General features: G+C 41.3%; 1 protein-coding gene across 2 annotated transcripts in view; it reads right to left on the bottom strand.

Moving 5' to 3' along the window:
• ctdp1 (CTD (carboxy-terminal domain, RNA polymerase II, polypeptide A) phosphatase, subunit 1) overlaps positions 1-24,100 on the bottom strand; it is a 117,452-nt gene that overhangs the window by 73,069 nt on the left and 20,283 nt on the right. Inside the window, exons 8-11 of one of the 2 annotated variants that reach the window (XM_034235180.1) lie at positions 22,089-23,105; positions 14,419-14,560; positions 11,919-12,143; positions 9,221-9,374 (exon numbers count right to left, since the gene is read on the bottom strand). In XM_034235180.1, coding sequence (XP_034091071.1) covers positions 9,221-9,374; positions 11,919-12,143; positions 14,419-14,560; positions 22,089-23,105 — 1,538 coding nt within the window. The remainder of the gene's footprint in view (positions 1-9,220; positions 9,375-11,918; positions 12,144-14,418; positions 14,561-22,088; positions 23,106-24,100) is intronic. The other variant, XM_034235181.1, reaches the window with a different exon arrangement.

Genomic DNA, 24,100 nt, shown 5'->3' with positions numbered 1-24,100 from the left:
GCTTTGGCAATATTCTAGGTCCAGCCTTTTTAGACGATATATGATGCAACCATGCGTCCTCTTCCAACATAAGTGTGCGAGAAAGGTGTAAAAGAAGAAAGTGTATTTACAGAAAGACTTGCCGCTACAAACGTACTTAACTTCAATTGAGTTAATAACCAGGCAGGCTGTTTTGCATCTCATTAACAGACGTCTCTTCGTCATTCAAAGCATGACCAATCACGCTGACATCCAGATAATTCAATTAGATTTCACTTAACAAAGTACCGTTTTCTTGCAGGATCTATAACCATGTTTGAGCTAAAGGTTTAAGGAGAGGAAGTCAAGGAGGTTCTGGTTTGTTTGTCCGGTCTTTTTTATGCAGAGTTATGGAAAATTCCTAGACAGATTTGATAGAAACTAAGTGGAAGGGTATAGCATGAGCCAAGACAGAACAAGAGCTGAATGTATTAAATACTGGAGGGGACTTTACACAAACCTATATAACACACGACAGGAAAGGAAAGCATAACAGAGCCTGCATATTTCTGGACGTTAGTTAGTTAGTACATTTACTAAATCAGCCTGGTAGGAGCATACATTTCTTACTTTCCATTTGTTGTTGAACCATGAGGCGCGTTCACACCAAGTACTTTTCCCACAAAGGTTCCTGAGAACTACGATTTAGTTGCGTTCACACCAAAAAGCCCCGGAACTAAATTAGTTCATGAGAACCTTTTTTACCCCCTTTTCAGTCCCTGCTAGAGAGCAGGGACTTTCGTGGGAGAAAAAGGTTCCTATGTCTGATTGGCTGGAAGGATTGAAAACCACGCCCCGTTAAACTCCAAAAATGTTTTGTGAAGCCGCCATTTTATTATCCTCGCATTAGCATTATTAGCCCAGCGCACAAACGCAGAGAGACTAACTTATGGCAACACAAAATAAAACATGGGAGCGGAGGAGATGAGGAGGTGTTGGCGTTCTGGCGATCTACTGAAGCCTTTCGCAATTCCGGAGACTTCCGGCCGGGGACTTCCGGCCGGGGACTCCGGGTGGCAGTATACGCCGTGAAGTGGTTTGCGGCCTGCCAGTAAACCCAAAGCAGCAGAAGAAGAAGTGATGTCAGCGGCTTCATTTGCCTAATCCTCCCCCAGGAACTAATTTCGGTGTGAACGCGATCTGCTTTAGTTCAAGAGAACTAAAAGAGTTCTCATGAACTAAGTTCTCAGGAACCTTTGTGGGAAAAGTACTTGGTGTGAACGCGCATATGGTAAATCTTTTCTTTTACCCCATTATATGTTTACTTAATGACCTGTCTAAGCATGGCTTTCCTATGCTCAACATGTATTTATATGGACAAAAATAGAACAACAATAATAAAAACAATTGGTATTCATGGCCGTATGGTTATGTGTATTTCACCACTAACATATCCCGATGCTGCACCTGGAAATAATGGGGAATAATATTAATATTTATGAGACTACATACTGAAAGATGATAAAAAAAAACTCTGTAGGTGAGGGGATATGATCATACTGTGGCTTGCAGGATCCATTGCAATTCAAATATGAAATATAATACAAAAACATTGATTTTTGGAGCGCTAAGTTGCTTTAATATCTAGAAAATCTTATGAAAAAAACCCATTTATTGCTTTAAATAAACACTTCAGTACAGCATATTGCATACTTTTAACCTCTCAGGTCGTTTTGGATTTATTTTCAAACCGTATAATGCATATTTCCCATGTAGTTTTCCGTTTATATGCAAAAGGGAAAGCGTAATGACGCCTAACCGACACGTGACTTCATTTCTTGGCACATGTCAAATCCCACGTGAAGGAGCCATGAAGCTTTCTTCAGAGCAATCACCCGCTGAGAGGCCCTCACATATCTCAAGGAGCTGCTCATCACATTTCCCCCCCGCCGAAGCATTATCAGAATTGCAAGTACTCCATTAAGGAGTATTATCCGAGCAGGAGGTGCAGAGCTCTCAGACTTTAGTAATCACTTCGCCTGCCTCCGAGGACGGCAGAAAAAGTAGAAGAAGGAAAAATAAGGAAGACGAAACATAAGAGAAGGATAGAAAGCATATGACAAGATTTGATGGCGTGGCACACAGGCATTCAATCTGAGATATTACAATAAAAAAATACAACAAAACCATCAAATTATACTGGAAAAATCCTTGTTTCATGACCACGGAAATACTGTAATTTATTGGAATTGGTTTGATTTTCAGAATAACTGTGGTTGCTCTTGTAGAAGTCACGGTTTGTAGGGAAAGTTATTGTAAAATCAACATGTAAGTGCACAGGACTTACTTCAATATCTGTGATAATCATGATTCTCATTGGTTTTTATGATTATGAAAATAAATAACCATGAGTTAATTTAACATTAAAGACACATAGCAAATTTAAATCATACATATTTTTCTTAAACTACGAAAAAATAGGATCTCTGGAGGTTTTTGCTTAAAAAAAAATGCATGCCGTGAACTCTAATTAAAAAGGGATAAGGTGCAGCGAGGCGTCATTATTTAAAAAAGTCTTGATCTTGGTCATTATTTTGCTTAGCAGCGATGTGTTATCAAGTATTATTACATGGCTTAGTTGAATACTCGATTCTGATTGGTCAATTCAGAACACGTGACACGTTGTTAATCCAGAACAGACGGACCGCTGTCAAGGACTTATTGACCGTTGTTAATTAAGGACACTCACATCTGCACAAAGAAGTCCGGTCGATTTAACTGTTTGGCCGAAAAGCATTTCAAACTGTTTGCTTGTCTTTAGTTTTCCGTTGTCTCCCGTCTGAGAGCAACATGGAGGATTTTAATATTAATTGTAATATATTTGGAGAACACAGTCATTTGGATGAATGGTTAGTGGCTGATGAGTCCCCAGAGAAGAAAAGAAAAAGACAAGAGGGACAAGAACACAGCGGAGAAGTAAGAGAGGCGAAAAGACGGACCACATTATGGGCTATGAAACTATTTAAAGACTGGCTGATTGAAAACAACCACCAGTTTGACAGCAACGGGGCAGAAACCCTCAACACTTACGCAACGGTCCAGACATAGACATCAAACGGCGACACATATTCAGTGTGCAGTTACTTTGTCATTAGGGCAGGGATATCTAGATACTTCCCAAGGTTTGACATCATGAATTGTGCTACTTTTAAAGCAAGGAGCGATGTTTTCAAATCTGTAATCAAAAAGCAAAACGCTATCGAAGCAGTTCCTGCCGTTGCTACGTAGTTCAAACGGTAACAACGGACTATTTTCTTAGCGGATGCATGTCATTTTAAATCAATAAAACTACTTTTTAAATCAACAATACTATTTTTTAAATCAATAAAAAGCCTGTCGGGTGTTCTTTTACGGAGCGTCCACACAGCAGCGTGCGTTGACGCTTGGAGGTGGGCGTATCTGAAGCTTGGGGATTTTTTGCGAGCAACGCGACCAACAACCAATCACATGAATCTCCCGCCCCCGACATACAAAGCAATAGCAATGTTAAAACGAAGTAAACTGGATATAAAATCCCCAACCAGGCGAAAACCTACCAGTTTCACCCACTGTCTCTGCCACCTCCCTCCATGCCTCGCTCCTCCGGTTTGTATCCCGGTAGATGAACAGAGACTGATCATACAGCACCGGGTGATTCACTACCGCTATAATGAATTTCCCTCCATTTTTTGGAATATGAGGAAATGACCTGCGTAGTCTCTCCCAGCATACACGCGGTTTGATTGGCTAGCGCTTGTACTGGCAGATTTGCATAAACGGGATTTCATTGGCTGACGCTTCTGCCGAGGCGCCAAAAGTTGAACATTGCTCAACTTTTGAAGCCAGCAACGCTCCACGTCGCTTCCCAAAATGCAGTTCGGCTAAAAGTGACGTCACCGCATTCAAAGCGAATGGGCAGAAGCGTTGTAAGCTTCAACGCAAGCCGCTGAGTGGACGGGCCGTCACCCGTAATGACCGCCTCGCTGCACATTATCCCTTACTTAACAACCTTGGAAATATCCATATTGAACAATCAGAATCGAGTATTCAACTAAGCTGTGTAATAATATGTTAATAATGTTTCCGTTGAAATATTATTAAGTGTATCTCAGCATTTACACACCATGCAGCTACCAATAACAGTGTAAAGTTTAATTGCAAAATACTTGTAATGTGCAGTAAGTAAGCCACAAGGCATTTTTTTGCCACTTAAACAATCATAACAATTAATAAAATATTAAATAAATTCCTTGTCTAAAATACGCTTATATTACAGGTTATATTTATTATAGATTAACCCAGCCAAATCTTTTTTCTTGTTTTGTATCTATCTCTACGCCGGGATCCGGAGTCGAGGCTGATCCTCTTGCTGTAGTCCTGTGTCTTGGATCCTCTCCTGAGTTCTGGATTAAGTCGTGGACTTCGGGTCGTGGCTGAACCTGTCTCTGCGGTCCTGCCTGACTCTCATCAAACTACTTCCCTGATGGCTTCCACAGGATTGTAGCTGACATCCTCGTGGATTCATCTTCTTATTACAGACACATGCATTTCCTAACATTCGGTCTCTATGCTGTAAAATGTATTATCTCTTCGATTTACACACGGCATCTATTGCACGTCTGTCCGTCCTGGGAGAGGGATCCCTCCTCTGTTGCTCTCCCTGAGGTTTCTCCCATGTTCCCTTTCAACTGTGGGTTTTCTCTGGAAGTCTTTCCTTGTACGATGTGAGGGTCTAAGGACAGAGAGTCTGAGGACAGAGGGTCTGAGGACAGAGGGTCTAAGGACAGAGGGTCTAAGGACAGAGGGTCTGAGGACAGAGGGTCTGAGGACAGAGGGTCTAAGGACAGAGGGTCTGAGGACAGAGGGTCTAAGGATAGAGGGTCTAAGGACAGAGGGTCTGAGGACAGAGGGTCTGAGGACAGAGAGTCTAAGGACAGAGGGTCTGAGGACAGAGGGTCTAAGGATAGAGGGTCTAAGGACAGAGGGTCTGAGGACAGAGGGTCTAAGGACAGAGGGTCTGAGGACAGAGGGTCTAAGGATAGAGGGTCTAAGGACAGAGGGGCTGAGGACAGAGGGGTCTGAGTACAGAGGGTCTAAGGATAGAGGGTCTAAGGACAGAGGGTCTGAGGACAGAGGGTCTAAGGATAGAGGGTCTAAGGACAGAGGGTCTGAGGACAGAGGGTCTGAGGTACAGAGGGTCTAAGGATAGAGGGTCCTAAGGAACAGAGGGTCTGAGGACAGAGGGTCTAAGGACAGAGGGTCCTGAGGACAGAGGGTCTGAGGACAGAGGGTCTAAGGACAGAGGGTCTAAGGACAGAGGGTCTGAGGACAGAGGGTCTGAGTACAGAGGGTCTAAGGATAGAGGGTCTAAGGACAGAGGGTCTGAGGACAGAGGGTCTGAGGACAGAGGGTCTAAGGATAGAGGGTCTAAGGACAGAGGGTCTGAGGACAGAGGGTCTGAGTACAGAGGGTCTAAGGACAGAGGGTCTAAGGACAGAGGGTGTCGTTTTTCTCACACTGATATTCTGAACAATCTGTGCTGTTGTATTTGCTGTAAAGTGTCTCGACTGTAGGCTATTTTTATTATATGTTCAGCACTTTGGCTCCACCAAAAATCGTTTATAAATGTGCTATATAAATAAAACTTGATGTGATTTATATTCGGCTTTCATTCTCTTACAGTTATGATAATTTATATAACATTTAATGTGTTTTTTGTTTGCTATGTGAAGCCCTTTGTAACTTTGTTAGGTTACGTGTTATAATCCTTTTTGATGTTTGTTTGCAAACACTGTACATAATCAGCACATTTTTCACATCACAGAAACTTTGCAGATGGTGAGTTTAGGGTGAGAAGGTGAGGGCTGAAGATGGAGACGAGTGTACTTGTTGTGTGCAGTAAGTAAGTGCTTGATTAGGAAATAAATACTTCATTACAGGTCTGCAAAAGAAAGCAGATCAGAGGTGAAGTAGAGCAGGAAGTCCAAACGAAGAGGTGGAAAGGAGCAGAACATTACAGCGTCAGTAAATCAAGATGTTTACGGTGACATCCTCAAAGGTTATTTGAATGTGGAAAATTGCAGTTCGGCCCTCCGACAGAGCGGTAATTCTGCAGGTGGATGCACTTATATCCCGCTGAGAGCTGGCAAAGGAAATAAAACCCACGAAAAACACCAACCCAGAATCCCTGCTGAGTTTTTTTATATAATATATCGTTTGTCCACTGATCACCATGTAATATCCGCTTCTCTACATACGCAATAGACTCATTCTTCCCGTTCTTACTCTTAACCTGTTAAGCCCCGCAACATCTTAACATTTAACAAACTATGAATGTGTCATACCCACTTAACGGGAAGAAACTCAGCTACCTGACGATATGAACCATTTTTAACGAAACAAGTCTAATGCCGAGCCTCTGAATTAGCACTTAATTAAGGGCTTCTTAACACTTAAACTATGAATGTGTCATACCCACTGTAGGAGCCAATTAACTGTGGGTATAAAGGTAGGAACCTATGCTTGTTGGTGAGAGGTTCCGCCGGAAGGCCCATACAGTTTTTGACCACACACGGAGAACACGCATGCACGCACGCACGCACGTACTTGTTTTGCATCAATCTTGATACAGGGCACTTATTATATGTTGTAGTTTGGATTCCTAAAGCTTTTAGTCTACTATCCCATCATTCAAGGGTGGTTTTCACGATAAGTCATGTTGTTGTTTTTTGGACGGACACTATCATTTACATTTTTTTACTGTGTTCAATCTGAATTTACTTTAAAATAAAAACATCTATATTGATTCTGACTCTTCTACATCCAACTCACAGGTTTATCATTGCTTTGAGAAAAAAGATTATTAATTTACCCCTTTTAGAAGGGAAGATATGGTCATTTGTTCTGGGAATGTTATTTTCGAGCCTGAGCCCCGAAAAATAGGCCCAGGGCTCAACAGGTTAATGAACCATTTTATTTTTTTGAGAGTTAGGTCGCATTCACGCCAGCCTTGTATAGTCCGGTTGAATCGAATCCTGGTGCGTTTAACAGCTTAGTGCAGGCCGTTGTGTTGGTGTGAACACAGTCCGAGACCTCTGATGTGAACTAAACAACCTAAAAGTGCTGGTCTCGTCGTAAAATAAAAGTCAGAGCTGCAGAACGTCTCATTATATGTGTTATAATGTTTTTTATCGCACGTCGTCTGATTGTATAATCCTATGCGGGCCACTAGTCTGTTGATATGCTCTCCAGATTAACAGCAGCATTAAAACAATAACCTGCCGATGCTCCAAAGCTACGGTAAAAATAGCCGGGATTTGCATTTTTACCCCCTTAATGTCTGACCAATAGGCGCGTTCACACCAAGTACTTTTCCCACAAAGGTTGAGATCTCTTTTAGTTCTCATGAACTAAAGCAGATCGCGTTCACACCGAAATTAGTTCCTGGGGGAGGATTAGGCAAATGAAGCCGCTGACGTCACTTCTTCTTCTTCTGCTTTGGGTTTACTGGAATTGGGGAAGGCTTCAGTAGAAGCTGCTGGGACTCCCAGCAGCTTCTACTGAAGCCTTCCGAGTAAATCGCCTGAACGCCGACACCTCCTCATCTCCACCACTCCCATGTTTTATTTTATACGTTTACGTTTGTGCGCTGGGCTAATGCTAATAATGCTAATGCGAGGATAATAAAATGGCGGCTTCACAAAACATTTTTGGAGGTTTACGGGGCGTGGTTTGCATTCCGCCCAGCCAATCAGACATAGGAACCTTTTTCTCCCACGAAAGTCCGTGCTCTCTAGCAGCAACTGAAAAGGGGGTAAGAAAGGTTCTCATGAACTAATTTAGTCCTGGGGCTTTTTGGTGTGAACCAAGCGGCAAACTCTGGGGAAGAGCCGGGACGCCAATAAGGAAGTGCCACACACTGCAGTTCATCTAGTGGCCAGTAGGAGCAGGCTGCAGAAGGGAGCAATTTCCATAGACCCCCATGTTAAAATGCCCAACTTTACAGCAGAAATAAACATGTTTACATCGTTGTTCAAAAAACTATATTCTCTGTATAGTTAGATTCCCCCTTCATGACTACTGTGTGGGGGGTGCATTTTTTCTCAACTCATCTGTTTAATTAATATTAAGCCTTAAAGCTTTTGCATAAATTAGGGCGTGGTCACTTTGATGGACATGTACATGCCTCAGTGTCAGCTAACAGCAACTTGTCCACTCTGCTACTCTGCTAGGCTACAACCATAGAGGCTACAACGTTAGTTAGTTGTAGTTACTGTACTTGACCCTTTTGCCGTGTTCGTGGTGATTGTGCCTTTAGGGAATATTGTTACAAATACCAGACAATTAAAATGTCGTGCTGTGCGCTTGAATGTACTAACAGAACTTCCAAGAAGTCTAAAATTATAATATTATACATCTTAACCCTGTTCGCAGGTGTTTGTGTGCTTGGTAGCTTAGCTTGCTACTTATTAGCCAGCTAAGGACGTAACCCTTTATGCATACATATACATTTTAGTTTATGATTCAGCCTTGGGTCTATGGCTATGACGCCCATAATGCTAAACGGGAGCAAATGTTAATAGGGGACCCAATTATCACAGTGGTGGCCGCCGGAGCTAACGGAGCCGCAGGGGGCTTGCTCTAGCCGGCGTCCCGGAGCTAGCCCACTGTGGCTCCGTTAGGTCCGGGCGGTGGATTTTTTCTCGCCGGTCAAATGTCCAGACAGAATTTCTTTTACCGGACACATTTGAAACTTACCGGTCATGTTTCAATAATAATAAAAGAGTTGTGTAGCAGAGTTTCTGTTAGCAGGTCATTACCGGACTCTGACCGGATATGCTGATGGTGAAAACTCAGTTAGTGGGAGTTTCTCATGCAGGCACTAAACAGTGGGCGGGGCTTCAGGTGATTATGCAGCCGCTGATCTGATCTCTCTCTCTCTCTCTCTCTTGCATCCGGTTAAACTTCACTCGCGTTTATGTCCATATCGATCAGATCCAGCTCTCCTGGTCGGCCTTTATTGAGAGCACAGATCAAACTATTAAGAGTGAATATCGGCCGATAATGACCGGCGGCCAATCGATCGGAGCATCGGACATTTTGACCGACAGGTTTTAAATGTACCGGTTTTTATTAAATTTGACCAGCTAAAAACCGGTAATTACCGGCTAACGGAAACCCTGGTGTGAACGTGACCTTAATCCACATCTCCCGTCTGACTCACCTCTCGGTCCATGCTCTCCAGGTCCTCCTTGCAGAGTGTGTACAGCGGCATCGTTTCAGACATGCTCAGCTGACGTTTCCTTCGAGACGGACCGGGCTGCTCGTCGTCTCGGCTCGATCCGTCCGCTCCATCCTGCTGGCCCGATGAAGCTCCTCTGTTGGAATGAATAACAAAGAGATCAGCATAAAACACAATGCTGATCTGATTTAGTGCAGTTTTATAGATAATAAAATACATTACGAATATGATTTCCCTGATTCTAGTTTTGATTCTGTTTACATGTTAAGATAAAAGGTTTTATATGGTTGGTTAAGTGCTTTCATTGTCTTTCTTCCTCTTTCTACGTGAAGTGCTTTTGCAAACCTGTTTGTTATCTTGTTTGCATTTTGAAACGGGAATAGCATTAATTTGCAAACACTGTACGCAATCAGCACATCTCTCACATCTCACACACTCTGCAGAGGATGAGTTTAGGGTGAGAAAGTGAAGGCTGGAGCTGAAGAAGTGAGAAGATTCTCTGTCTCTAATTAACAATTAGATGTTAATCTTATGCGGGTTACTTCCTCTCGGCAGCGCTTAATGAAACAGATCTTCTTTGATGCTAAAAATCCAAGTTTATGCAACTCCCTGAAAACTCCATAAAGCCACTAATCCATGAATTATGTGGGCCAATGTTAAGCTTGTGATAATCAATTACATCGTAGATATATTCTATTAAAAACACATTTCAAGCCACCGGGACAGTCGGTGAAGAGAGATCGCCTAAATGACTTTTTATTCCACTAGCTCTAGTGCTTCACTCTTTTTAGGCTTTGCTGACCATTGACATGCACACAAGCTTTATAAAGACACTACAGGAGCAGGGTATATGCAGGAATCCTGAAGTCACATGTAAGACCTTTTTTAAGACCCTTTTAAGACCTCATCGCCATACAATAAAAGCTTGTCTGGGAGTTATGGTTTCTCAGTTGAGCGCTGAAGACACTGCATGTCTCCACTTAGGGAAATTAAGTCGTGCAGCACCGACAAAACAGCTGTTTCAGTTCAGGGAGGAAACGAGGCCCAGAGGAAAAATCAATACATATAAGATCCGATATAATACCATTCTACTGTCAATACTAAACAGAGGAGCATAACTCTCACTACTTTCTATAACCCTTAGATGCACGAGATGACCACGCTTCCATAAGTGGGTCAAAAAGGACCCGTATTAGAATAATATGTGTTTTTATGTTATTTTGGTTAAGAAAAATCACTTGTATAATATTTAGTATTATATTTTGGTTCACACTAGAAATATTTTATATTTAATTGTTCACTATTTAGAATGTTTTAAAAAAAAATTACATTTTGAAAAAAAACATTTTGTACATATCGATGCAAAGATCTCCGCTATTCTGAGACCCTCACAATATCCCAGTCCCTTTTCAAAACTCATCTCTTCTCCTCTTGTCTACTCATAGCCCACCCCCCATCAATCCATGCCGGTTGATCAAGTTTGATAGTCCTATACCCCCCACCCTAACCTTCCCTTATATTGTAAAGCGATTTTGAGTCCTTGAAAAGCCCTATACAAATATAATGTATTATTATTATACTGACAGGTATCAGATCTTGCTGTGTAAAATGATCTTCCTGAGAGGTGTCACTTGTGATGTCGTCTGTGTGTCCTACAGTGAATGTATTCCTGACAGCAACAGCTGATTAGAATCAAAGGTTCCCAGAGGATCCCATAGAAAATGCATGCGGTTCATTTTTGACCCACTTATGGAAGCTTGGGGTAGAAATACAAAAACTACAATTTCTTAAAATTTAAATTTAAAATTTGAATGGCATGATATCCAAAACATGTTTTTTGAGGAATAGCTGGAATATGAAATGATTAAAAAATGTAATTACAAAGATACTTCAAGAAAACCACCTCACCGGGTCAAAAGATACCCACTTATGCATCTACGGGTTAAAGTCCTGCACTACACCCACGGGTTTTTCCGGGTGCATTGGGAGAGGGCGTGTGCTATTACCGTCAATATGTCAGTCCAGCAATAATACACTTAAATATCAATAGCAATCAGTGACGAATTAAATTAATTAACGAACATTACGCGTCCCTCCTGTTGGTGTCGGACAAGACACGATGAGTCGCCCTCACAGCTGTGACTCAAGAACATTTGATTCATTTGTACTGCTGCAGCTAGGCCATTACGACCAAATCAAATTGCTTTGAACTTGCATTATGGGACTTGTAGTTGTGTAGAAATGTGTTCGAGCTTGACCCACACTAAGGCCTAATATTCAGAAGTACTGACAACATTTCTGGCGAACACCCTGTGTGTGAGTGAGTGAGTGAGTGAGTGAGTGAGTGAGTGAGTGAGTGAGTGAGTGTGCGTGTGTATGTGTGTGCGTGTGCATGTGTGTCTGGGAGGGAGGGTTTGTTTTATTTCGTTTTTATTTCTGTTTGTCTGTGTTATTATTATTGTTAGCTTACATATGTATTCTGCTTTTTGTATATTTTGTAAGTTACTGCTGTTGTCTAATTTTTCTTTTTCTGCTTTTGTTTGTACATGTTGTGTATTAATCTCAATAAAATGTAAAAGAAGTACTGACAAATTAATTGGCAACTATACAACAAACTCCTGTTGTTTAACTGCCACGGAAAAGGTGTTAATATTTCATCATTATATCACACATCACATACCTGAGACTTGACGGGTCTCTGTGATCAGAGAAGGGTCCGGACCCCTGCAGGTAGGAAAGGGTCTTCTGCCCCTGAGGGCCCCGGCGGATCAGCTTCCCGGTGACGGGGTCGTACGTCCGGACCTCAGGGGCGGCAGATTGGGATCTGAGGAGGATCGGAGCCGGCTGGAAAATATGCTTCTGCAGAGAACCCTGAATATCAGGGAAAGCTGCTGGACTGTTGCTCCTTTTAAAACGACAAGAAAAAACATCTCAGGTTTAGAATAATCATCGGATTTTAAAGGTCTCCTATTATACTGTTTTTCATCAATATATCACAGGTCTCAGATATATACAGAACCTGTCTCTGATTGGCTGAAACACCAAACAGATCATTGCAGCATTACCCATAATCCCCTCTGTTTCAGCCGTTTCCAAAGTGCTGATTCTCTGTCTGTTACTTCAGATAAAAATAAGGAGCCCCTCCCCTACGCCCCTCTGAGAGACATTTGGTTACAAAGAACTCAATGGTGCTCTAGAAGGAGATTCAGGTGATAGGGGGGGGGGGGGTACCTTGGTTGCTGATTGGCTAATGGTTACACAAGACAAAACATTGTTATGACATCATAAAGTGGCCAAAATCTGATCAGCTCATTTTCAGACAGGTTTTTATAGAAATGGATCAAAAAGAGAGAGAATCTTTGTTCCTGAAACTTTCAGAGTCTCTTTCCACAGAGGGGACACATGTTGATGTAGAAGAGACGTGAAGAAGAGGAGACACATGTTGATGAAGAAGAGACATGAAGAAGAGGGGACACATGTTGATGTAGAAGAGACATGAAGAAGAGGGGACACATGTTGATGTAGAAGAGACATGAAGAAGAGGGGACACATGTTGATGTAGAAGAGACATGAAGAAGAGGGGACACATGTTGATGTAGAAGAGACATGAAGAAGAGGGGACACATGTTGATGTAGAAGAGACATGAAGAAGAGGGGACACATGTTGATGTAGAAGAGACATGAGGAAGAGGGGACACATGTTGATGTAGAAGAGACATGAAGAAGAGGGGACACATGGTGATGTAGAAGAGACATGAAGAAGAGGGGACACATGTTGATGTAGAAGAGACATGAAGAAGAGGGTGTAGAGGAAACTTCTGTGTAGCATGCAGTGGAGTCACCGACTCAGGAAGGAGACACGGGAAGAGTCGGAGCTTTGATGTCAAACCACTGTGATTTATTTGGAGTTGGTACCAGAGTATTCACATCACAAGTCACGGCAGTCACGGTGAGACTGCCCGGGCGGGTTGCCACGTTAATTCTGGAGAGCCTCTCTCTTGCCAGCCCATTTAACTGGTTCCACAGAGAGTCATCAACATGTTTTTATAAGATAGCTTTAGATAGTTTGGGCACACTAAGTTACCAGCTTCCGCCACTTATGGCCTTGCATATGTCATGCCCTGGAGTCCTCAGACAACAGAGAAGGAAGTGTCCCAGTGTACCCACAATACAGACCATCTGTGACCCAGTATTGACCGGTCACAGAATGGGAACAATAACATTATTGGCTGAAGCAGCCTGTGTCCTTAAAGGAGGTAAACAGACGTCAGGGTTGGTCCTGTATGTCACATCTTAGCGTCTATGATAATTATTTCCATAACAGAGGGGACACATGTTGATGTAGAAGAGACATGAAGAAGAGGGGACACATGTTGATGTAGAAGAGACATGAAGAAGAGGGGACACATGGTGATGTAGAAGAGACATGAAGAAGAGGGGACACATGTTGATGTAGAAGAGACATGAAGAAGAGGGGACACATGTTGATGTAGAAGAGACATGGAGAAGTGGATTTTGCATAATAGGCGACCTTTAATGTAGAGTGGTTCATATGTCTAATGTATTTGAATCATTAGGGCTGTCAAATATATCTATATTATATCGATATATTGTGATATGGGACTGGATATGATCTTACATTTTGGATATTGAAACATTGCATAATGGTTTTTGTCTGGTTTTTAAAGGCAAGGCAAGTTTATTTATACAGCTTATTTCAACACGAGGCAATTCAGAGTACTTCAAAAACAAAATCGGAACAGAAACACATTTTAAAATAGAATACGATTTTTATTTTTTTCTATAAAAGGCAGCGGAATAAAGAAAAGTCTTCATGCCTGATTTATTCCAGATATAAGGAGCATAATTAAGGGTGCATTAAAGTAAATTGATTATAATTATAGTAATTATCTGACCTGAAGAGGTGGTTTTAGCTTTCACATAGCCATTAAGTACTCATAATTATATGCATTCAAGACTTCATTGTGTGAGTCTTCTGTAAAAATGGGAGTGAACTTTACAATATCGTCATGCCGTTTAAATTCCTCCACTTCGCCCGACACTGCTTCACATCACAGCTCATCAAACATCTCCTTTAGCTAAAGACACATCTTTCTAGATTAGCTTTTTATCAGCAACCCCCCACTTTAAATGTTATTTTAGTCTTTATTATTATTTACCTGGTTGTCTTTGTATAGTCCTCCTTCAGAGGGTACAGCGTCTCCTCCACCCTCTCCCAGCGCTCCAAACAGCTCCACAGCCAATCAGGGTTCACCACATGGAGGTGCTTACATTCCTGAGCCTGACGGACCTTCTCTGTGCCTGGGTGGAAGAAAACAAGAACCAGGTTTTTAGCTTGCAATCAAAATCTATTAGCCATCAATCAATGGATGTATTCCTTTCATAAAGTACAGGTCTCAGTGTGCCCTTATTTCGTAACCCTGTATTTACAATTGTAGAATTTGTACCTGTATGTTTGTGTTTACCCAACTGCATTCTGGGTCTGCTGAATAATTAAGACCAGTGATCAGACATGTAAGGGATAATGTGCAGCGAGGCGGTCATTATGGAGAAAAGAACACCCGACAGGCAGATCAGGATCTTGATCTGCCTGAAGGCTGTGAAGTCCACACAGAGAGAGAGAGAGAGAGAGAGAGAGAGACAGAGACAGAGACAGAGACAGAGACAGAGACAGAGACAGAGACAGAGACAGAGACAGAGACAGAGACAGAGACAGAGACAGAGAGACAGAGACAGAGACAGAGACAGAGACAGAGACAGAGACAGACAGACAGACAGACAGACAGACAGACAGACAGACAGACAGACAGACAGACAGACAGACAGACAGAGAGAGAGAGAGAGAGATCTAAGCACCGAACACGTTAGATGTCAAGGGAGATGTATTCCTCATCATACTTTGTGGGCATTATAGCTGAAAGGCTTGTCGTGGGCTCGTCCACTTTTCTTTTAACTGCCGGTTGTGTTAAAAATGTGTTAATTTGATTGATTTTACGAGCAAACAATGTTTGTTTACAACTTCTTCCCAAGCTTCACGCGCCCCAACTCAATAGCGCTGCGCCCCCCAGGAGGGAACCACTGAGATAAGATAAGATGTACTTTATTGATCCCAATGTGGAAACGTGTGTGCTGCGGAAGCATAAAAAGACATGGCATTGTACGATACAAATGAAAAAGACTAGAAATAAACAAGAAAGTAGAAAATGTACATGTTGAATTTGCAAATTAACAATAAGCAAGTTATTATATATACATATAAGGGATGGGATATTAAATATTAAACTGAATATATAAATGTAAAATGTACAGTGTTTACATTTCTAGAATGTGTACCTGTATTTGTTTATCTGCTGTATACAAACAAATGGATAACTAATTGTGTGTGTATGCGTCTGATTTAAAAAGGTAAACTCAGAAGCTATCTGCATCTACGGTACACGCTAATTGTTATCTATCATAAGTAACTATTTTACATTAACAGCAGCTAATGCTATTTTTCATTAAGTGGCTAATGAAGCATGCTGTCGTGCAGCCTACATGTAAACAAACACAATTTAGTTATAAAACATTAGTATTCTTCAGTTTATTATTATATTTAAATAGTGTTAAATAGGGTAAGCTGATCATAACAACAACAATAGCCAAATATACCATTATATCGATCGATATTCACTCTCTGCCCATCGATCGGTGCTCTCTATAAATGCCGATCGCAAGAGCCGATCGCGAGAGCCGATCGCGAGAGCCGATCGCGAGAGCCGATCACATGACGTAAAATACACGACACTTTTCTCTGTATGCGGCAAAACAAGCTCGCCAAAATGGCTTAGCCGGTCTGCCAGTATTTTAAGGTGTCCGAAAAAGACAATAAAATAGCGGTATGCAACGTGTGTGAAGCAGAGAGAGAGAGAGGGAGAGAGAGAGAGAGAGAGAGAGAGAGAGAGAGAGAGATAGAGAGAAGAAAGAGAGATAGAGAGAGATAGAGAGATAGACAAGAGTAGGAGAGAAGAGCTAAGCGAGTAGAGAGAGTAGTCTTCGACGATCTCTCTCTCTCTCTAGTGAGAGAGAAGAAGAGAGAGAGAGAGAGAAAGAGAGATTCCTAGGGCTGCTCAATTAATCGTATTTTAATCGCAATTACGAGTATGGCTTGCAACGATTACGAAAACAACGTAATCGAAATAAAACGATTATTTTTGGATTATTAATTTAAAAATGTTTTATGAATTGTTTTTTCAGTTGAGTTATACTTAAAGTTCAGGGTAATCAACTGTTAAAAACACACTGTTCAAATTTGTTTTCTCCAATAAATTGATGTTTTCAAAGTAAATGGATAATCGTTTTTAATAATCGTGATCTCAATTATTGACCCAAATAATTGAGATTATGATTTTCGAGCAGCCCTAGCGCTTCCGCTCATTTCTCCCGTGTTATTCTCCAAAGTAAACTTCAATAATGTACTTCATGTCAATGTAATAATTATGTTGGTTGTTGTGTGAATGAGCCCCATTAACTGAGTCCCATTAACTGAGTTTTAAACATCACTTTAAATGGAAGATCTGCATAGGCCCCGCCCACTCGATCGGATCGGCCGATACTGATTCCGGCGATCGGAGCATCCCTAATAATTACAGAGCAGTAAATAACTCTACCTCTTAGCCAACCCTTTTGTATTAATGAAGCACTAAATATGCTCAAATGCGTCCACCAAAACCAAAGGAGTTTTTCTTTTTAAAGCTGTATTATATCTGTAACCAGCAGTAAAGAAAACACAACATAAATCTTAAGACTTCACAAGGCGAATTCCTGTCAAATACGCAGGTTCTGAAACCATTTATTCTCAGCATCTCTCCACACTCCCCAGATTACGTTATTACCTATTGCTCACGTTGCTCTTGTTCCATGTTTGGCAGATTTTCCTCTCGTTGTGATGAACAAGACGACTGATTGCCAAGTGCTGCTCACAGCGGGGCGTCTCCCACGGCAACAGTGCCACTTCCTGTGCTTGTTTTCCGAAGATAAAGTCGAGTTTTGGAAGCAACGCCGGCGTGAATCCCCTTTTGGGGCTCTTTGGATTAAAATAGCTTTTTTCTTAGCAGGGATGAAGGTGCTCTGACGGGGATGAGGTCTTTTGTTGTGGTGTTATTATCTTGTTAATGACTAGATCATGTATGAATGCAGCTGGGATGATAGTAATATCGATTAGAACAGGACATTGTAAGGAAGCCCATAGGGGACTTTACTAATTGATAATATATCAACTTAAACCAATTAACCAAAATGCTGTTATAATGTGAGAAAAGAGCAATAATCCAAATTGCATTAAAATACTTTGGGCATTGTCTGACCACATTTAAAGAAGAATTAAATATCTGTAAGCTCTTCAAATGTTAAAAAGTCTTAAAAATAAACTATATCCAAAACTGTTTTCATTAAGCTTTTTTATCTTGATTTAAATATTGCTTGCATCAATGAAAAATGTGGTTAAATTGTTTGTATTTCAATTTTAAAAACATTGGAATATTGTACCACTGAACTGCGTAGTGCCACTGAAAGAAAACGTGACAGATTTAAATGTAAATATGGGATTAAAGTTTACATTCTGATTTAAATAAGGACCCTTAAGGACGTTCAACCTCTTTTAAAAACAGGTTTACTCAAGGCAGTAAATTACTTTGTGCAAAACAGGCCTCCTAAGAATACATATTTCACCAGCTTTTTTTAATAGAAGTCCCTTTCCCATTTGTGGAGAAAAACACAAACAGCCTCCAGCATTCATGCTTAATGTCAGAAAGCAGCGAACTGTGTTTCTGTCAATCAATTGGTTCTAATTACAGGAGGAAGGAGCGGTCTCAGGGAAGTAATCCATTTGAAACATTCATTTTTGAAGCTGCATAAATCCATTTTTTGATACCAGTGTGCAGACCTCTCTCAAGTGTCAAAGCTGCAAAGTCATACCTCCACTGTATGATTCTTTCTATCCCACATTGAATACTGTTTGACAAACTGGCCGTTTGCTTGTGCCACAAACCTGAAACCCATAGAACAGCTGTTCAAGAGAGCTATCCAGGTGTTTGACAGAAAGCCACATTCATACCACCACTGCACCATCCTTGAGAAACACCATTTCTTGAGTTTTGACATTTTTAAGTCTTTTAAAAGTATGTGTTTTATTTATAAATGTTTACATGGACTTTATGTGAGGGACTGCGGATGGAAATTAGCTCAAATCTGGCACTGTTACGCTTGACACATTTTAATGTTTTAAGTGTTCATTACCATGCATTGTCCCTACCAAATAAACGATTAAATGAAAAGGCTTAAAAACAAGCCAATAGGTGAGGAGCTCGTATAACAGAAGATCTCGGGACCTAGTGCAAACCTGCCAATTGGTTCAAACCAGTCTTCACAACAAGCATAATTGATTCTAATCTTGGTGCAGATTTGCTTTGCCATATAACTGTAACGTATTTAAATGCCTTCAATTACCTAGCAGTAAGATAAGATAGGACTTTATTCATCCCGAAGGAAATTGTTGAGCCAGAGTTACAAAAATACAATAAACACAGCAGCACAATAATAATACAACTGTACACTAACAGTGCAGTAAGAAGAGCAATTCAATAACTACAGGAAACATAGACGGCCACATAATTGAAGTAAATATTAACAGTTTTTAGTATTTAGTAGTTCCAGCACCAGACACCTTTTTACGCTGCTATGGACAATCTTGCACTATGTACATTCCCTAAGATATTGAAGTGACTGTTATTTTGTATATTGATTGTTGTGTTTTATCTTAATGTGTGCATAATGTGTAAATGTGTCCGTTGATTGTATGTATATATATGTATATATATATATATATATATATATATAGGATACAGTGTTTCCCCTACCATTATCTTGGAGGGGCGCTGCGCCCCGCCAACGGAGCCCCGCGCCCCCCCTGAAATTCAAGGTGTTTAAAAAAATAATAATAATAATTTTGTTCATATATATCTTTTTTAATATATGTATACAGTGTTTCCCACAGATCTGAAATATACTTGGGCGGGTGGTGTCAGCGGGCGGGGGGGGGGGGTGCGCCAAAAAAAAAAAAAAGTTTTCATTTTGTATAATCATTTTTGCGTAAAGATGGCACTCAAGGGCACACTAGTGGAGGTGTTCCTGGCGGGATTTGAACTCACAGCCTTCCGATCTTCAGCCCACCTCACTATCCATTAGACCAATCACTACCCTCTCAAATGGAAATATGTGTTTACATAAATGGTGACCACACCGTTTGAGACCCACTGAGAACTTAGACTAAGTTAACTATCTAAACACTCAGAGAGTCCTTTACCTCACCTGAGCTGAGGTTATCCCGAGCTTGAATGACACACAGAGACCAATCAAGGGCTTTGATTTATGATCTCTATGACAGTGGCCATGTTGGCAGGCCACATCATGTGGACAGCCAGTCACCCTGTGTGAGGCAGGCCACTTAACGAGGCGAGATCAGAGCAAGGGAGCGAGGGATCATTGTCCACAAGTTAATCGATCGCAGATGGCGTCGTGGTCACGGACGAATACAAAAAAAAAAAATACTAAAAAAAACGTATAAATAAAAATAAAAAATGGGTCGCGAAATATACTTGGGCGGCCGTTAATATACCTGGGCGGCCCGCCCAAGTATAGTCTATGTGTGGGAAACCCTGGTATATATAGCACCAAATTGCAACTAATCTATATCTACTGTCACTTTTCACATGAACATATGCTCTTTTATTAAATAAACTAAACGCTTTCATTTTAAAAATTGTGAGTTTAGCGTTTTTGACCCTAAGAAACACTGATGCATACCAATAACAATAATCCACAGCTCCTCTCTCTGCTCCAGAGGATTTAAAAAATATATATCCCAAACACAAAATCAAGTACTTTAGCACACTGATATCATCCTCAATGTTTGCTGTCTGTATACCGGGACAGAACTGTTACATTTCATGCTAATGCAAACTAATCATTATCTATTGTTGCTGTTCCAGAGATGCCATTAATTTAACTAACGTCCCTACAGTTTGTAGACCTTGCTTTTTATATGTTAACGACAGCTCATGACACTGGAAATGCCTAACCTCTGAAATACAATAATTGTGATGACATTCAATCTCAATTATCTCTGCTTATTTAGAGTTTTGACAATGGTTCAAACACATACATTTGCCAATATGTCAGAAACCCCGGCATTTAAACAAGCCGTCAATGACCTTTCTTGAATTGTAGCCTCATTAGCAAAGCATGGCTTGCACCAATTACAAAAGGTTATAGCACATAGCTTCTAAAAGAAACTGCCTAAACTATATTTGCAGGTCAGAAAAGGTTTCTCAATATCAAAATCAATCGTCCAAATCCAGTTTCAGTTAGGTGCTGTTTACACGGGAACGAAACGGGTTGTATCCGCTACTTTTCTCTTTCGTATAGCCCGTTCGTTCACACGAGGCCGTAACAGAACCGCGGAAACGGAGCCCTCAAACGGTAACGGGTTCCAAGGTGGGTAGATCTGCGGACGGAATGCTCTGGGGGGGCAAACGGCTCAGTGTGTACGTCCTATACGATCATTTTCCTGACAACGATGACACAATAGCCCCGCCTCTCCCCACCTCTGCTGCAGCATGGTCAGTACTAGCTACTGCTACTGATGTTAGTGCAAAATCTACAGCTCCTCTACCACAACCATCAGCAACAAGTGGACATGGAGAACTACATGTTGCTAAATCCACCGCGGAGAATAAACAGAAGGACAACCAGGCAACCATGGCAACCATGCTCGGAGGTCTTCTTCGCTGCTTTTGGTGTATTTTGTGGCGGAAGTACAGCGCCACTTACAGGCCCGGCATATACTACAGCGTCTCCAGCGGGTCGAGCGTTCTCGTGTAAAGGGATACGTTTATTGAGCCGTATCCATGTGAACGGAAGACTTTTTTGATATCGAATTTGGTTCGTTTCGTTTGCGTTCCCGTGTAAATGGGGCCGAAGTCTCAAAACTATAATTGCTTCGAGTAGCGGCAATAATACCAACAAAGGTTTAAAAGGGTCAATTCATTGTTAAATTTGACATTGACAATGCTACCACTGGGACTTCTCTTATTGATATTATGTCAAGCTAAAAATCAACCAAAATCTATTATAATGTGTTATTCGAGTACATTGTTGATCAAAAAGCTCAATTCACTGTTAAATTTGACATTGATACAGATTTACTATAGTCAACCATGTCTAACATTTATCTCAACCTTTTTATGTGTTTTTTTGTTGTGGTTGTTGTGCTGTGCTGTGATTGATCATGTTAGATGTGTTTGTACTATTAATCTTGTATTATTCTGTAGGGGGGGGTTGTCCAAAAAAAAAATGGACAACCTGCACACCTGTTTTTGGTTGTCTTTGACACTGTATGTGTTGTTTAAGACAAATGAAAATAAAGTTTGTATGCCTGTTCAACAGCAAAGCCCATAGGGGACTTTACTTATTGATAATATGCTATTATAATGTGTTATTTGAGTACATTTTTGACAAAGAGGGTCAATACTTACATCTGTATATTGTAGATTGTTTGCTCATTCAATGCTCCCTCCCTGTATTGTCAGTTTTTATAATATGCACCTTGTATTTAATCATATTTAGCACATCTTGCATTTCTGGTTGGATACTAACTGCATTTCATTGGCTTGTACCTGTACTTTGCACAATGACAATAAAGTTTAATCTAATCTAATCTAATTCATTGTTAAATGTGACCTTGATAATGCTACCACTGCCTGTTCAACGGCATACACACATATCTACATACCGGCTCTCGCTGCGATGAGATGGGTCGTCCGATTGGGATCTTGGGCGTTCAGAACCAGATGTTTTCCGATCTTCGCCCCCAGTGCTTTGGCGTGGTAGTGCTCTCTGGTCCTCTCCATCGGGTAGTTTGTCGGGTAAAGTCCACTGAACACTATCGTCGTTCCTTCCAGTGTTTTACTTTTCAACTCCGGGGCAATCTTGCGCATATCCGGCGTTTCAGATCCCTCCTTCTTCAGGTAGGCTTCGTATCTTGTGTAGTACTCGCCGTGGATCCTTTCCAGAACTTCCTCCAGGTAGATCAAGTGATCGTCCTGGTCGATATCGGTTTCTTCTTCATCTTCTTCCTCCTCGTCCTCCATACTCTGGTCGAGCAGCTCTTCCCCCATTGTGACTCCGGATTGTTCGCTGTTCTGGGACTCGGTTTCTGGTTCTCTTTTATCGGGGCAGCCATTTCCCAACTCAGGGTCTGGTGGAAGAACTCCTGAAGGTTCTGCCGATTCAGAACCGGTTTCTCCTTCACTTTTACAGTTACTTTCCACTTCCTTCGTCCCTTCTCCATGGTCTTTCTTGACCTCTTCCTGCCCAGATTTCTTATTCGTCTTGCCTTCACTCTCACTCTCTGGTGTGGAAGGCTTGTTGGTTACGGAGTCATTGTCACTGTCACTGGAAAGGTCAAATTCTAAGTTATTAGACTCATGGGTCGGCACTGATGAGTTTGAACTCTCCTTTAGCGCTTTCGTAACCAATGTCCTGTTGCTATCATCTTCCTTGGCATTTGTACTGTCGCTAACCTGAGTTTCCCTCGACTCTGCGTCAGTCTCCGACCCTTTAACTTTCCCTGACTCGTCCTCCACAACCTCTTTGGGATGTGTCCGTTCATTTGTGGGAACTTCCTGAGGTGTTGTGGACTCTTCCTTGGCAGAAATGCTTTGGTCTTTGGTCTTTTTCCTGGGTCCGTTATTCTGTTCTTCGGCACCAAGAGTCCCTTCTGTGCTCTCCGCCGATCGACTTCCACCTGCTGGAAACAAGACAAAGTTATTACAAAACATTCAGAGAAACACGCTTCAAAAGCTATTTTATGAGTAACAGCTAGGGATGCTCCGATCGCCAATTTTGAGGCCGATCACCGGAATCAGTATCGGCTGGTAGCCGGTCCTTATCCGTCTCATGCAGCTCACTGATTCAGTAATGAGTGACCCGACAAAAAACAAGGGTACCCGCCGGCGGGGACCTTGGGGCTTAACAGGTTAACCACTTAAAATGTCCTTTTTCGTAAGTTTGCTTTTACAAATAACACCTAATGTCCCTTTTGTGTCACCTCCAACTACTTTTTGTTAGTTTTGGGGTCCCAATACTAAATAATCTTTACCCCCACGGACCTATAATGGTAATATAAGTCTGATTTTGCAAAGTCACAACATAAAACAATATATTCAAGTACAAATCTGCATCCCATATCCAGTTAGATCATAGGCAATCCCTTATTTTTTTGGTTTTCATTAAGTAAAGTTTAGTTTGTGACAACCTTGCTAGCAGTAAAGGTTATGGCCCTCTTCACGATGTACTTTAATCAATAGATACTTGAGGGTCTGTAACCCTGTGATTATAAACCTTTTAGTAATAACCTTCCTATCCTTTCACACTAGTAGTTTCTGTCCCCGGAGGATAAATCAGACTCGGGAAGAGATGCTCATGTTGGCAGAAAACTCTGCAGAAATCTCCCTCTAAGGCAAATCTGAGTCCTCTGGGTACAGCGAGTCATTCCAGTGCAAGTGATACTATTTTAGCGAGGATTTAAAAATGCTGTAGCCAACTCTAATCCATGAGACGTGTGGAGGTACAAATACTGTTAGAGTCAAACTTGTCAATCAGAATGAAGGCGCTTGGAGGAAAGCATCGTTCCATTTTAAGATAGTAAGATGAAAAGTAAAGTTACTAGATAACAAACTACTCCATCAGTGAAAATAAGAGTAGTGTAGCTACATGGATGGATGGAAAGGAAAGGGCTGTAAT

Source organism: Gymnodraco acuticeps, unplaced genomic scaffold, assembly GCF_902827175.1.
Source record: "Gymnodraco acuticeps unplaced genomic scaffold, fGymAcu1.1, whole genome shotgun sequence".
In the NCBI taxonomy this organism is placed as follows: domain Eukaryota; kingdom Metazoa; phylum Chordata; class Actinopteri; order Perciformes; family Bathydraconidae; genus Gymnodraco; species Gymnodraco acuticeps.
This window is presented reverse-complemented; position numbering and strand designations above follow the sequence as displayed.